A 15,710-nucleotide genomic window follows, 5' to 3' on the forward strand; every position below is an offset into this window, starting at 1 on the left:
GGAATGTTCAAGAGTAATTCCTGATTTTACTCTTTAGTAACACTCAATTTCTTTCCATTTTAGTCTTTGAAATTTGTGAGCAGCATCATTGGTATCAGAGCCCTCCATTCTCGGACAAAAAATAGGGATCACAACACACGTATGCAGGAATTGCGAAAGGAAGTCGATAGTCTCAAGGGATCCATGGACACTGTTTTCACTGTAAACATCAAAATTTATCGGATCAAATTCATATGAAATTTGGGTAAAATTCTAAATTTAAGATACTACAAGTAGAGTCCATCGAGGTTTTCTTGGAGGCTATTCTATCTGAAACCCTAACTTGGAGGCTACTCTACCTGAAACCCTAGCTTGGAGGGTACTCTACCTAAAACCCTAGCTACACCTATAAAAAGGGACCACATATTCCCTTTGAAAGCATCTCGAAATTCCATAAAAATACATGAAATATTCACAAAGAGATCAAAGATATCAAATATTGTCTTTCTCAAAGTCGCCAAAGTGATCAACGGATATTCTTCCTTTTCATGGAGATCAAATACATCCTAAGGAAGTTCTCTTCGTCTTACGTTCGAGAAATATGCTGGTTAAGCCCTCGAATTACGGAGAACGATCTAGAGAGAAGAATCAAGAGAATAAACATAATTTTACCCGCATCATTTTATCAATAAAATTATGTTTTTTCATATTTATATTGTGGTTGCAATTTATTTTGTATCACAAATAATTTGTTGCAAACAGTCACCTTTGTTTCAAATTTGAGGCAGGTGATGGATGCGAAGGTCGCGCAAGCTATGGAAGAAATAAAGAGGATGATATTGGGTAATGTGGTTGCAGGTGGGGATACACAATTATATGGTGAAGCAGCAGTTGCAGATAGTGCCTCTGTAGTCGTTCAAGCTCGAAATGAGGATTACCAGTTACCAACTATAGAGGTTTACTAGGTGGAATTCCCAAAGGTTAATGGGGAAAGACTGAAGGATTTGTTGTACAAATGTGAACAATTCTTCGATGTTGATGAAACACCTGAAAGCTCTAAGGTGAAATTAGCTTCTTGCAAGCTTGAAGGTAAGGCCTACAATGACATCAATCTTTCATGAAGCATCAGATAACAAGAAAGTGGCCTAGGTGGAGTGAACATTGCCAAGAAGCTAGAGTGTATGATGACTACTATTTCTCCCATCAATGTTTTTGTAGCTGATGGCAGCAAGGTGCAGAGCAATTATATTTGCAAGAATCTAGAGTGGAAGATGCAAGGTGCGAGTTTCAGCTATGACATGTTGATATTACCTATTGGAGGGTGTGGTATAGTTCTTGGTATTCAATGGTTTATCACCTTAGGAGACATTATGTGGAACTTCAAGAAGATCAAGATGGAATTCAATTTCAAAGGCCAGAAGGTGTCTCTCAAAGTAATTCAACCTCCTGTTGTAAAACTAATTGCTTCATGTAGGAAGGACAAGTTGTTGGACAAGCTTGCTGAACTTTGCATGATTTTAATGGGTTTACTTGTGCAAGAGGAGCAATCAGTGGAGGGCTAGTTTATGTGCTTTGGGAGGAGAAACCAAAATAGTTGGAGAGGCTCAGGAAATACGGATAATGCTTGACAGGTACAATAACATGTTTGAGACACCTACTGAGTTGTCATCCTCTAGGAGCTATGATCACAAGATTACATTGAAAGAAGGAACTTCACTAGTGAACATCAGACCTTACAGATATCCTGCAATTCAAAAGGATGAAATAGAGAAGAAGGTAGATGAGATGCTGGCCACATGAGTTATCAGAAGCAGTAACAGTCCATACTCTTCACCCATTGTTATGGTGAAGAAAAAAATAGTACTTGGAGTCTATGTATGGATTATAGGGAGCTGAACAATTACAAAGTAAAAGATAAGTTTCCTATTCTAGTAATTGAGGAACTACTAGATGAACTGCATGGTGCAAGGTATTTTTCTAAGCTAGACCTCAGATGTGGCTATCATCAAATTAAAATGTTTGAAGCTGATATTCCTAAAACTTCATTTAGAATACATCATGGCCACTATGAGTTCTTGGTCATTCCATTTAGCCTGACCAATGCCCCTCCACCTTTCAAAGTCTGATGAATCAAATCTTTATTACCCATCTTAGAAAATTCATTCTGATTTTCTTTGATGATATACTCATGTATAGTTCTTCTTGGTCTGAGCATATGAAGCACTTCGAGATCACCTTTGAGATATTAAAGGCCAATGTATTGTATATAAAGAAGAGTAAATGTGACTTTGGAGCAACAAAGATAGTCTACTTCGGGCATGTTATCTCTTAAGAAGGTGTATATATGGATAGGCTTAAGGCATAAGTTGTCCTAGATTGGCCCCAACCTACAACTGATAAAGGAATTAAAGGGTTCCTTGGCCTAACTAGATACTATAGGAGGTTTATACCCTTGAATAGGACTATTGCTAGACCCCTTTCATGATCCGGTAAAAAAAAGTGAATTTGCAATGGACTCAAGAGGCTTATGCAGCTTTTGAAAAACTGAAGGTATCATTAGCTTCTGCCCTTATGCTGGCCCTTACTCACTTCTCAAAATAATTCCCTATAGAGACTGATGCATCTGGGGATGGGATTGGAGCTGTACTAACCCAAGATAATAGACCTATAGCTTCTTTTTTTTTTTTTCAGTAAGGGACTATCAGCTAAAACCAAGGCACTATCAGTTTATGAGAGGGAACTACTAGCTTTGGTCAGTGTTGTACAGAAATGGAGACCATACTTATTGGTAAGGCATTTCAACATAAAAATTGATCACCATAGCCTCAAGTACTTACTTGAGCATAGGATCACCACACCTAGTCAACAAAAATGGCTGGTCAAAGAAAGAGGATATGATACATATGTTCAACATCTCAGGAGTTCAATCTACTTTACTCGAGGAGGTCACACAATCTTGGACAACTGATCCTCCGCTACTGAAGCTTATTCAAAAGATTTAGTCATCTGTGAGTTCTAAACCTTACTATCTCTATCAGTCTGCATCTTGAGCAGAAAAGGAAAATTGATGGTTGGGTTTGATAATTCTCTAAGGAAGAAGCTGATTGCTTATTTCCATGAGAGTTCAATAGGGGGCCACTCAGAAATCAGTGCTATATTGCATAGGTTGAAGCAAGAATTCTATTGGAAAATTATGAAACATGATGTTTATTCTTTTGTCAGGGAGTGTGACACATGCCAAAGATGTAAGGGTGAAAATGTAGCTTATCTGAGGCTGCTGCAATCCCTCCCAATCCCTGACAAGGTTTGGCAGGGGATATCAATGGACTTCATTGAGGGGTTACTAAAAGCTGTTGGCAAGGAAGCTATCTATGTAGTTGTGGACAGACTGAGCAAAGCATCTCACTTCTTGGACCTTAAACACCCCTACATTGCATTAGATGTTGCTTAATTATTCATGGACCCGGCCGGTCATTTTGAGTATTACAGTTCTGTTCTCCTATTTACTACTCAATTTGTGCTTTACAATTATTATATGACTCACCAGGGTAATTGGTTCGGGTTCGGTAAAGTCTTGGAATGAATGGGAACACTTAGTTTCAAAGTTTAAAACTTAAGTTAAAAAGGTTAGCTGGATGTCGACCTATATATAAACGACCCCGAAATAATATTTTGATGACCCAATAGTTCCGTATGGTGATTTTGGACTCAGGAGCGTGTCCGAAAAATTAATTGAAAGTCTATAGTTAAATTAGGATTGAAATGGCTAAAATAGAAATTTAAGTTTGAAAGTTTGATCGGGGAGTTGACTTTTTGATATCGGGGCCTGAATTCGATTCTAAAAATTGAATAGGTATTTATGTTATTTATGACTTGTGTACAAAATTTGAGGTCAATCGGACTTGATTTGATAGGTTTCGTCGTTGAATGTAGATGTTGAAAGTTCTTAGTTTCATTAAGCTTGAATTGGGGTATGATTCGTGGTTTTAGCATTGTTTTAAGTGATTTGAGGTTTCGACTAAGTTCGTATGATGTTTTAGGACTTGTTGGTGTATTTGGTTGAGGTCCCGGGGGTCTCGGGTGAGTTTCGGATGGTTAAAAGATCAAAATTTGGACTTAAACAGTTGCTGGAATTTTCTGATGTCTTTATCTGGTTTCCTTATACGCGTTCGCATGAATGTGTCCGCGATCGTGTAGGCTTAGTTGGACAGTGGAGGTTTTGTTCGATGCGATCGTGTGAGGATATCGTCGATTGCGTAGGGTTAATTGGGGGCTGCTGAGTTTTGTTCTATGCGATCGCGTGAAGAGGGATGCGATCGCGTAGCTCTAGGATTTTGTGATTCGCGAATGCATGACTAAGTTCGTGTTCGCGTAGAGGAAATGGAGCAGAAGTGGAGGTCACGCGTTTGTACTTCGCGATCGCGTGGACGAGTCCGCGATCACGTTGGTTTGTGAAACTGAGCTTCGTAATTGCGTGGTCAGGCCCGCGATCGCGTAAGGGAAAATTGGTCAGGGGAAATGTGTGCTTCGCGATCGCGTGAGATTTTCTGCGATCACGTAGAGCAAATGACTGGGCAGAGAGTTTAAGTTCTGAAAATGGGACGAACCATTTTTTATTTTTGACAAATTAGAGCTCGAGAAGAGGCGATTTTCGGGAGAATTTCAAGAAAAATAACGGGGTAAGTGTTCTTAACTCAATATTGGTTAAATTACCCGAATCCATAGTTGTTTTTAACAGTTAATTGGTGAATTAAGTTGGAAAATTTAGAAAACTCTCTTAGTTTAATTTGAAGATTTGAGGGTTGAGTTGATGTCGGAATTTGGTAAAATCTGTATGGTTGGATTCGTGGTTGAATGAGCGTTCATATTTTGTAACTTTTGTCAGGTTCCGAGATGTGGGCCCCATAGGCAATTTTTGAGTTAATTTTCGGATTTTTTTGGAAAATTAATATTTTCATATGGAATTAATTCCAATAATTTGTATTGACTGAATCGAATTAATTGTGACTAGATTCGAGGTGTTCAGAGGCCGATTCGCGAGGCAAAGGTATAGCAGAATAAAGAATTACACTGTTTGATGTAAGTAACACTTCTTAACTTGGTTCTGAGGGTATGAGTCCCTGAATTTGGTGTTATATAAATTGTTGGATCTGACGCACACGATAGGTGACGAGTGTGTGGATGTGCACCATAGAAGTTGTGATTTGAATAAATTCTGTGAAGTTGTAAAATTAAAGAATCATGTTATTATTCGCATATTCTCCACATGTTAGGAAATTGAGCTTAGACTCGTATTAAAGATCATGATTTGGCTATGTGCCGATATTTTGGGACCCACAGGGTCGTATTGCTCTTGAATGTAATTGCTTCAAAAATATATAATTTATATTTAGTTATGTTCATAAATGTTAGGATAATTATGGGATCGGGGCTGCCCTCCTGCAGCAGGCCATATCGGCTTTATATATATTATTATTCTATAGATCGGGGCTGCCCGCCAGTAGCAGGCCTTATAGGCTTTATCATTACATGTATCGGGGCTGCCTGCCTGCAGCAGACCATATCGGCTTTATATCACGCTTGGACTGAAGGAGCCTCTCCGGAATCTACACCCCCCACAGTGAGCGTAGATGATTTATATTCGGGATGGACTTCCCAGGGCATGAACTTGCCTTATTTAAATTTGTGATGAATTTCCCTGGACATGGATCTTGTCCGAATCATTTGCATTTGGGGATAAATTACCCAGGACTGGATTGGCCTTATACGATACTAAGTGACTGACTATCAGTTAATGTATATATATACGGGATGAAATTTCTCTGGGCTGGATAGACCATATACAGTACTGAGTTTAACTGTTGAACTTGAAAGCATGCCCACATTTTTGTACTGTTATTTCTATATTGGACTGTACCTGCTGAGCTCGTCACTACTTTCAGTCCAAAGGTTAGTCTTATTACTTATTGAATTGGTTGTACTCATACTGTACTCTACACCTCGTGTGCAGATCCAGGTGCTTCCGGATACGGTGACTTCTAGATTTCAGAGTGCTATCAATTGGAGACTATCAAGGTAGCTGCCTGGCGTACGGCTACCTTGACTCTCTTTCTTTCAGTTATTACACTGTCCTATACTTTCGAACAATATTTCTTTATCAGTCAGACTTTGAATTCATTTAGATGCTCATGTACTCATTAACACCGAGTTTTAGGAGTGTTTTATATCAGTATTTGTGAGATTTTTATATTGAATGTAAATATTATGTTTTCAAACATTAAGAGAAATTGTGGTTTATTGAGATTATCGGCTTGACTAGTATTGAGATAGAAGCCATCACGATAGGTGAGATTTTGGGTTGTGATAAGTTGGTATCAGAGCCTAGGTTACATAGGTCTCACGATTCATGAGTAGGTTTAGTAGAGTCTTACGGATCGGTACGGATACGTCTGTACTTATCTTCGAGAGGCTACCGAACCCTTAGGAAAAATTTCACTTTCTTGTATTCTGTCATGCGAAATTGTTGATTTCGGAAACTAAATTTATGTTATTCTATTCTCTCGCAGATGGTGAGGACACGTACTACCGGATCAGACGGTCAACCACCAGTGCCACCAGTTAGGGCCGCGAGAGGCTGGGGTCGGGGTAGAGGCCGGGGTTGAGGTGTAGCTCGTACAGTAGTTGGAGCGGCACCACCAGTTAATCCAGCTTAGAAGCACATTCCAGACATAGCTAGGCCGACAGGACCAGCTCAGGCACCAGCTGTGCCCATTGTTATTCCAGGCCTTCAGGAGACTTTGGTGGTTTAGGCTCAGGCCGCACCTGCCACTTCTCAGGCCAGGGGAGGTATACCCCTGTAGCCCGTACTCCAGAGCAGGTAGTGCAGGGACTTCCGATACCGAGGGCACCACCAGTCCAGCCGGTTGCAGCTGCTCAGGCCCCGGTAGTCCCCGTTATGGCTGATGATGAGCAGAGGAGACTTGAGAGATTTGGGAGGCTTCGACCTCCATCATTTAGTGGTGCTGAGTCAGAGGATGCTCAGGGTTTTCTGGATAAATGCTAGTGGATGCTTCGGACAGCGGGTATTCTGGAGACCAGTGGGGTCTCGTTCACTACTTTTCAGTTTCTGGGACTGCCTTCCGATGGTGGGATACTTATGAGAGGAGCAGACCAGTTGGTGCAGCACCACTTTCATGGCATGAGTTCTCCGTATTATTTCTATAGAAGTTTGTGCCACAGACCCGCAGAGAGGAACTGCGCAGGCAGTTTGAATATTTACGTCAGGAGGACTTGTCCGTGACTCAGTATGAGATGCAGTTTTTAGAGTTAGCCCGTCATGCAGTTTGGTTGGTCCGATTGAGAGAGAGAGGATCAGAAGGTTCATTAATGGCCTCAACCAACAGTTCCGTTTTGTTATGACTCTGGGGAATGTAACAGGTGCTAGATTCGATGAGGTGGTTGACAGTGCTCGACGGCTAGAGATGGTCCGTACTCAAGAGCATGAGGAGAGAGAGGCCAAGAGGTCTTGTGGTCCGGGTAATTCCAGCGGTGTTCCTTCTGGGTGACAACCCTATCACAACAGGGGTCGTCCTTATAGGCCCGCTCTGATGGCCCATTCAGCCCATCGTGGCGCATCAGCTAGCCATGGTACATACAGTGATCGACAAAGTCAGTCTTCTTTTGGTGCACTTCCAGCTCAGAGTTCATCTTGTGCACCATTAGTTCAGGGTTCTACTGGTAGTTATTCTGGTTCTCGAGGTCCGCCTCAGAACTTGCCACAATTGTTTGAGAGGGATTGCTATGAGTGTGGAGAGCTGGGTCATGTGAGGAAATATTGTCCCCATTTTTTGCGAGGTCCAGTTCAGCAGAGGAGTCAAGCTATGACTTCTGCACTAGTTGCTCCACCACCCGCCCAGCCAGCTCGGGTGGGGCTTAGTTAGTTAGGGGTCGCCCAAGAGGGGGAGGCCGATCAGGTGGCGGTCAGGCCCGATTCTATGCTTTTCATGCCAGGCCAGATGTTGTTGCTTCAAATTAGTGATCACAGGTATTGTCTCAGCATGCCACAGGGAAGCTTCTATATTATTTGACCCTGGTTCCACATATTCGTATGTTTCATCGTATTTTACTCATTATCTGGACATGCCCCATGAGTCCTTAGTTTCACCTGTTCATGTATCTACGCCGGTGGGCGATACTATTATTGTGGACCGTGTGTATCGGTCGTGTGTGATAAATATTGGGGGACTAAAGACTAGAGTTGATCTCTTATTGCTTAGTATGGTTGATTTCAATGTAATCTTGGTTATGGATTGGTTATCTCCATGTCATGCTATTCTGGACTGTCACGCAAAAACTGTGACGTTGGCAATACCGGGATTGTCGAAGGTCGAGTGGAGAGGTTCTCCAGATTATGTTCCTAGCAGGGTAATTTCTTACTTGAAGGCTCAACGTATGGTTGGGAAGGGGTGTTTGTCATATTTGGCCTTTGTGAGAGATGTTGATGCAGACACTCCTACTATTGATTTTGTACCGCTAATGCGAGATTTTTCGGATGTATTCCCTGCAGACCTGCCGGGTATGCCACCCGACAGGGATATTGATTTCGGTATTGACTTGATGTCGGGCACTCAGCCCATTTCTATTCCTCTGTATCATATGGCACTAGCTGAATTAAAAGAATTAAAAGAGCAACTTCAGGAACTTCTTGATAAGGGGTTTATTAGGCCTAGTGTGTCACCTTGAGATGCACCAGTTCTATTTGCGAAAAAGAAAGATGGTACTATATGGATGTGCATCAACTACAGGCAGTTGAACAAAGTTACAATCAAGAACAAGTATCCTTTGCCACGTATTGATGATTTATTCGACCAGCTTCAGGGAGCGAGGGTGTTCTCCAAAACTGATTTGAGATCCGGCTATTACCAGTTGAAAATTCGGGATTCAGATATTCTAAAGACGGCATTCAGGACTCGTTATGGTCACTATGAATTTCTTGTGATGTCTTTTGGGCTCACCAACTCACCAGCAACATTTATGCACTTGATGAATAGTGTATTCCGACCGTATCTTGATTTATTTGTCGTAGTATTTATTGATGATATCTTGGTGTACTCACGTAGCAAGGAGGAACATACACAACATTTGAGTATTGTACTACAGAGGCTGTTGGAAGAGAAACTTTATTCTAAATTCTCTAAGTGTGAGTTCTGGCTTAGTTCGGTGGAATTCTTGGGACACATACTGTCCAGTGAAGGAATTAAGGTGGATCCAAAGAAAATATAGGCACTTCAGAATTGGCACAGGTTGTCTTCAGCTACTGAGATTCAGAATTTTCTTGGCTTGGCCCGTTATTATCATCGCTTTGTGGAGGGCTTCTCGTCTATTGCATATCCTTTGACTAAATTGACCCAAAAAGGTGCTCCATTCAGGTGGACGGATGAGTGTGAAGAGAGCTTTCAGAAGCTCAAGACTTCCTTGACCACAACTCCAGTTCTAGTCCTACCTTTAACTACTGGTTCTTATATAATGTATTGTGATGCTTTTCGGATAGGTATTGAGTGTGTCTTAAAGCAGGAGGGTTGAGTGATTGCTTATGCTTTGCGCTAGTTGAAGCCACATGAAAAGAACTACCATGTCCATGTTTTAGAATTGGCAGCCATCATGTATGCATTGAAGATTTGGAGACACTATCTCTATGGTGTGTCTTGTGAGGTATTTACAGATCATCGGAGTCTTCAGCACTTATTCAAGCAGAAGGATCTAAATTTGAAGCAGCGGAGATGGTTGGAGCTGCTAAAGGACTATGATATCACTATTCTGTATCATCCCGGGAAGGCCAATGTGGTGGCCGATGCTTTGAGTAGGAATGCGGTGAGTATGGGTAGCCTTGCATTCATTCCTGTTGGTGAAAGGCCTTTTGCAGTTGATGTTCAAACCTTGGCTAATCAGTTCGTGAGGCTAGATTTTTCGGAGCCCAGTCGGGTTCTAGCCTGTGGGATTTCACGATCTTCCTTATATGACCGCATTATAGAGTGCCAGTATGATGATCCCCATTTGCTTGTCTCGAAGGACACAGTTCAGCACAGTGATGCCAAGGATGTTACTATTGGATATGATGGGATGTTGAGTATGCAGGTCGGATTTGTGTCCCAAATGTAGATGGGCTGCGTGAATTGATTCTTGAAGAAGCCCATATCTCGCGGTATTCCATTCATCTGGGTACCGTAAAGATGTATCAGGACTTGAGAAAACACTACTGGTGGAGAAAAATGAAGAAAGATATAGTTGGGTTTGTAGCTCGGTGTTTAAATTGTCAGCAGGTGAAGTACGAACATCAGAGATCAGGCGGATTGCTTCAGAGACTTGAAATTCCGAAATGGAAGTAGGAGCGTATTACCATGGACTTCGTAGTTGAACTCCCACGGACTTTGAGGAAGTTTGATGGTGTTTGGGTGATTGTAGATCGGTTGACCAAGTCCGCTCATTTTATTCCAGTTGGTACTACTTATTCTTCGGAGCGGTTGGCCGATATTTATATCCGAGACATTTTTCTCCTTCACGGTGTGCCAGTGTCTATCATTTCAGATTGGGGCACGCAGTCTACATCACAGTTTTGGAGGGTAGAACATCGAGAGTTAGGCACACAGGTACAATTGAGTACATGATTTCACCCTCAGACGTATGGACAGTTCGAGCGCATTATTCAAATATTGGAAGATATGCTACACGCTTCTGTTATAGATTTTGGGGGTTCTTGGGATCAGTTTCTGCCACTTGCAGAGTTTGCTTACAGTAACAACTACCAATCGAGCATTCAGATGGCTCTGTATAAGGCCTTATATGGGAGACGATGTCGGTCTCTGGTGTGTTGGTTTAAGCCGGGTGAGGCTAGGCTATTGGGTACTGATTTAGTTTAGGATACTTTGGAAAAAGTTAAATTGATTCAGGAACGACTTCGCATGGCGTAGTCTAGATAGAAAAGTTATGCCGACGAGAAGGTTCGCGATGTTGCTTACATGGTAGGACAGAAGGTACTACTCAGAGTTTCGCCTATGAAGGGTGTTATGAGATTTGGGAAGAAGGGCAAGTTGAGTCCTAAGTATATTGGACCTTTTGAAATACTTAAGAAGATTGGAGAGATGGCTTATGAACTTGCATTGCTGCCTAATCAATTGGGTGTTCATCCAGTGTTTCATATATCAATGCTCTGAAAGTATGCCGGAGATCCGTCTCATGTTTTTTATTTCAGTACAGTGTAATTGGATGGTAACTTGACTTATGATGTGGAGCCTGTGGCCATTTTAGACCGGCAGGTTCGAAAGTTGAGATCAAAGAACATAACTTTAATGAAAGTACAGTGGAGAGGCCAGCCAGTCGGAGAAGCTACTTGGGAGACTGAACGGGAGATGCAGAGCAAATATCCACACCTATTTGAGGCTCCAGGTATGATTCTAAACCCGTTTGAGGATGAACGTTTATTTAAGAGGGGAAGAATGTAATGACCCCGCCGGTGGTTTTGAGTATTATAACCATGTTCCCTTATTTACTGCTCAATTTGTGCTTTACAGTTGTTATATGACTTGCCGGGGTAATTGGTTCGGGTTCGGTGCGGTCTTGGAATGAATGGGAACACTTAATTCTAAAGTTTAAAACTTAAGTTAAAAAGGTTGGCTGGATGTTGACATATGTGTAAACGACCCCAAAATAATTTTTTGATGATGCCAATAACTCTGTATGGTGATTTTGGACTTAGGAGCTTGCCCGAAAAATTAATTGAAAGTCTATAGTTAAATTAGGCTTGAAATGGCTAAAATAGAAATTTAAGTTTGGAAGTTTGACCAGGGAGTTGACTTTTTAATATCGGGGCCAGAATTCGATTCTAAAAATTTGAATAGGTCCGTTATATTATTTATGACTTGTGTGTAAAATTTGAGGTCAATCAGACTTGATTTGATAGGTTTCGGCGTTGAATGTAGAAGTTGAAAGTTCTTAGTTTCATTAAGCTTGAATTGGGGTATGATTCATGGTTTTAGCGTTGTTTGAAGTTATTTGAGGTTTTGACTAAGTTCGTATGATATTTTAGGACTTGTTGGTGTATTTGGTTGAGGTCCCGGGGGCCTCGGGTGAGTTTCAGATGGTTAATGGATCAGAATTTGGACTTAAACAGCTGCTGGAATTTTCTGATGTCCGTATATGGTTTCCTTATACGCGATCACATGAATGTGTCCGCGATCGCGTAGGCTTAGTTGGACAGTGGATATTTTATTCTATGCGATCGCGTGGGGATATCCGCGATCGCGTAGGGTTAATTGGGGGCTGTTAAGTTTTGTTCTATGCGATCACGTGAAGAGGGATGCGATTGCGTAGCTCTTGGATTTTGTGATTCGCGAACGTGTGGCTAAGGTCGCGTTCGCGTAGAGGAAATGGATCAGAAGTGGAGGTCACGCGTTTGTGCTTCGCGATCGTGTGGACGAGTCCGCGATCACGTAGGTTTGTGAAACTGAGCTTCGCGATCGCGTGGTCAGGTCCGCGATCGTGTAAGGGAAAATTGGTCAGGGGAAATCTGTGCTTCGCGATAGCTTAAGATTTTCCACGATCGCATAGAGAAAATGACTGGGCAGAGAGTTTAAGTTCTCAAAATGGGACTTAGTCCCATTTTCCATTTTTGACAAATAAGAGCTCGGGAAGAGGCAGTTTTTGGGAGATTTTCAAGGAAAACAACAGGGTAAATATTCTTAACTCAATATTGGTTAAATTACCCGAATCCATGGTTATATTTAACAGTTAATTGGCAAATTAAGTTCGAAAATTTAGAAAACCCTCTTGGTTTAATTTGAAGATTTGAGGGTCGAGTTGATGTCGGAATTTGATAAAATTTGTATTGTTGGACTCATGGTTGAATGGGCGTTCATATTTTGTAACTTTTGTCGTGTTCCGAGACGTGGGCCTTACGGGCGATTTTTGAGTTAAATTTCAGATTTTGTTGGAAAATTAGTATTTTCATATGGAATTAATTCCAATAATTTGTATTGACTGAATCGAATTAATTGTGACTAGATTCGAGGCGTTCGGAAGCCGATTCGCAAGGCAAAGGATAGTGGAATAAAAAATTATACGGTTTAAGGTAAGTAACACTTCTAAACTTGGTTCTGAGGGTAGAAATCCCCGAATTTGGTGTTATATAAATTGTTGGAGGTAACGCACACGGTAGGTGATGAGCGTGTAGACGTGCACCATAGAAGTTATGATTTGAATAAATTTTGTGAAGTTGTAAAATTAAAGAATCATGTTATTATTCGCATATTCTCCACGTGTTAGGAAATTGAGCTGAGATATGTGCCGATATTTTGAGACCCACAGGGCCATGTTGCTGTTGAATTTAATTGCTTCAGAAATATATATTTCATACTCAGTCATGTTCATAAATGTGAGGATAATTATGGGATCGGGGCTGTCCTCCTGCAGCAGGCCATATCGGCTTTATATAAATTATTATTCTATGGATTGGGGTTGCCCGCCTGCAACAGGCCTTATAGGCTTTATCATTATATGGATCGCGGCTGCCTGTCTGCAGCAGGCCATATCGGCTATATATCACGCTTGGACTGAAGGATCCCCTCTGGAGTCTGCACACTCCACAATGCGCGTAGATAATTTATATTTGGGATGGACTTCGCAGGGCATGGACTTGCCCTACTTATTTAAATTTGTGATGAATTTTCTAGACATGGATCTTGTCCGAATCATTTGCATTTGGAGATAAATTACCCCAGGGCTCGATTGGCCTTATACGGTACTGAGTGACTGACTGTCAGTTGATGTATATATATATATGGGATGGAATTTTCCTGGGCTGGATTGGCCATATATAGTACTGAGTTTAACTGTTGAACTTGAAAGCATGCCTACATTTCTGTACTGTTATTTCTATACTGGCCTGTACCTGCTGAGCTCGTCACTACTTTCAGCCCAAAGGTTAGTCTTGTTACTTGTTGAGTTGGTTGTACTCATACTACACTTTGCATCTCGTGTGCAGATTCAAGTGCTTCCGGATACGGCGACTGCTAGATTTCAGAGTGCTATAAATTGGAGACAATCAAGGTAGCTGTCTGGTGTCCGCCGACCTTGACTCTCTTTCTTTTAGTTATTGTACTGTCCTATACTTTCGGACAATTTTTTTTATCATTCAAACTTTGTATTAATTTAGATGCTCATGTACTTAGTGACACCGAGTTTTGGGAGTGTTTTATATCAGTATTTGTGAGATTTTTATATTAAATGTAAATATTATATTTTCTAACATTAAGAGAAATTATTGTTTATTAAGATTGTCGGCTTCCCTAGTATTGAGATAGGCGCCATTACGACATGCGAATTTTGGGTCGTGACATCTGAGGCTGCTGCAACCCCTCCCAATCCCTGACAAGGTTTGGCAGGAGATATCAATGGACTTCATTGAGGGGTTACTAAAAGTTGCTGGCAATGAAGCTATATATGTAGTTGTGGATAGACTGAGCAAAGCAGCTCACTTCTTGGACCTTAAACACCCATACACCGCATTAGATGTTGCTCAATTATTCATGGTTGGCATCTTTAAACTACATAGAATGCCTAAATCTATAGTTCCTGACAAAGATCCAATCTTCGTTAGTAAATCCTAGAAGGAACTATTCAGATTGCAGAAGGTATCACTCCTCACTTCTACTGCCTATCATCCACAGACATATGGCCAAACCGAGGTTGTTAAAAGGTGTTTATAGTATTATTTGAGGTGTATGACATTTGATAAGCCTAAAGATTGGCCTCACTAGCTACCACTTGCTGAATGGTGGTACAAGACATCTTACCATTCTTCCATTCACATGACACCCTATGAAGTGGTCTATGGACGGAAACCACCTCCCTTGTTACCTTACTTGCCTTTTGATTCTCAGCTGGATATGGTGGACAGGAGCCTCCAAGCAAGGGAAGCTACTATCAGGAGTTTGAAATTCCACATGGGACATGCTCAAAATAGGATGAAAGTTCAAGCTGATAAGCACATGACTAAATGACTTTTTCAGTTGGTGATTATATTTATGTCAAGCTGTAACCTTACAGAAAATTATCACTGAGAGATCACTCCCATAAGAAGCTATCTGCTAATTTTTTTAGGCCCTTCCAGATCACTGCCAGGGTTGAGCCAGTGGCCTACACATTGGATTTACATGCAGGCACTAAAATACATCACACCTTCCACATTTCCCAACTCAAGAAGGAGTTGGTATCTCATGTTACTTCTGTGATACTCCCAATTATCCACTCAGATTCAGGTTATCTCCTTTTGAAACCTGAGTCAATCCTTGATAGAAGATTGGTGAAGAAGAAAGACAGGGCTACAACTCAAGTCTCAGTCAAATGGTTGAATGCAACTCCTGAAGATATCTCTTGGATTGATTTACTTGACTCTACCAACCAGTTTACCCAATTCAATCCTTGAGGACAAGGATTGTTTTTAAGGGTGGGGTAGTTGATATGATCCTTTTACCTCTTTTAGCTTTCTTTCCAGATTTGGTTTTATACTTAGTCGATTAGTTAGTTGAATTAGTGAAGAATTAGTTATTGAGTTGGTTAGTTAGTTAGAAGATCGTTGGGAGTTAGTTGATGCAGGTGTTGGGCACGTGAGTCAGGAAAATAGTTATAACTAACTTTTTCACTCAAGCTCATCTTCTTTTATTAGCCGATCTAATCTT

General features: G+C 41.2%; 1 protein-coding gene across 1 annotated transcript; it reads left to right on the top strand.

The window, feature by feature from the left end:
* The first annotated feature begins 14,423 nt into the window (after nt 1-14,423).
* On the top strand, nt 14,424-15,032 carry LOC142173357 (uncharacterized). The gene is made up of 2 exons (XM_075238938.1): nt 14,424-14,624; nt 14,790-15,032. The coding sequence occupies exons 1-2, from the start codon at nt 14,424-14,426 to the stop codon at nt 15,030-15,032; spliced, it is 444 nt and encodes a 147-aa protein (XP_075095039.1).
* Nucleotides 15,033-15,710: the final 678 nt, after the last annotated feature.

Source organism: Nicotiana tabacum, chromosome 19 (assembly GCF_000715075.1).
Source record: "Nicotiana tabacum cultivar K326 chromosome 19, ASM71507v2, whole genome shotgun sequence".
Classification (NCBI taxonomy): Eukaryota; Viridiplantae; Streptophyta; class Magnoliopsida; order Solanales; family Solanaceae; genus Nicotiana; species Nicotiana tabacum.

Coding starts and splice junctions, on each gene's coding strand:
- LOC142173357 (XM_075238938.1), top strand. CDS start 14,424: ATGGACTTCATTGAGGGGTTACTAAAAGTTGCTGGCAATGAAGCTATA. Junction 14,625..14,789: donor CTGACAAAGATCCAATCTTC/GTTAGTAAATCC, acceptor TGGCCTCACTAG/CTACCACTTGCTGAATGGTG.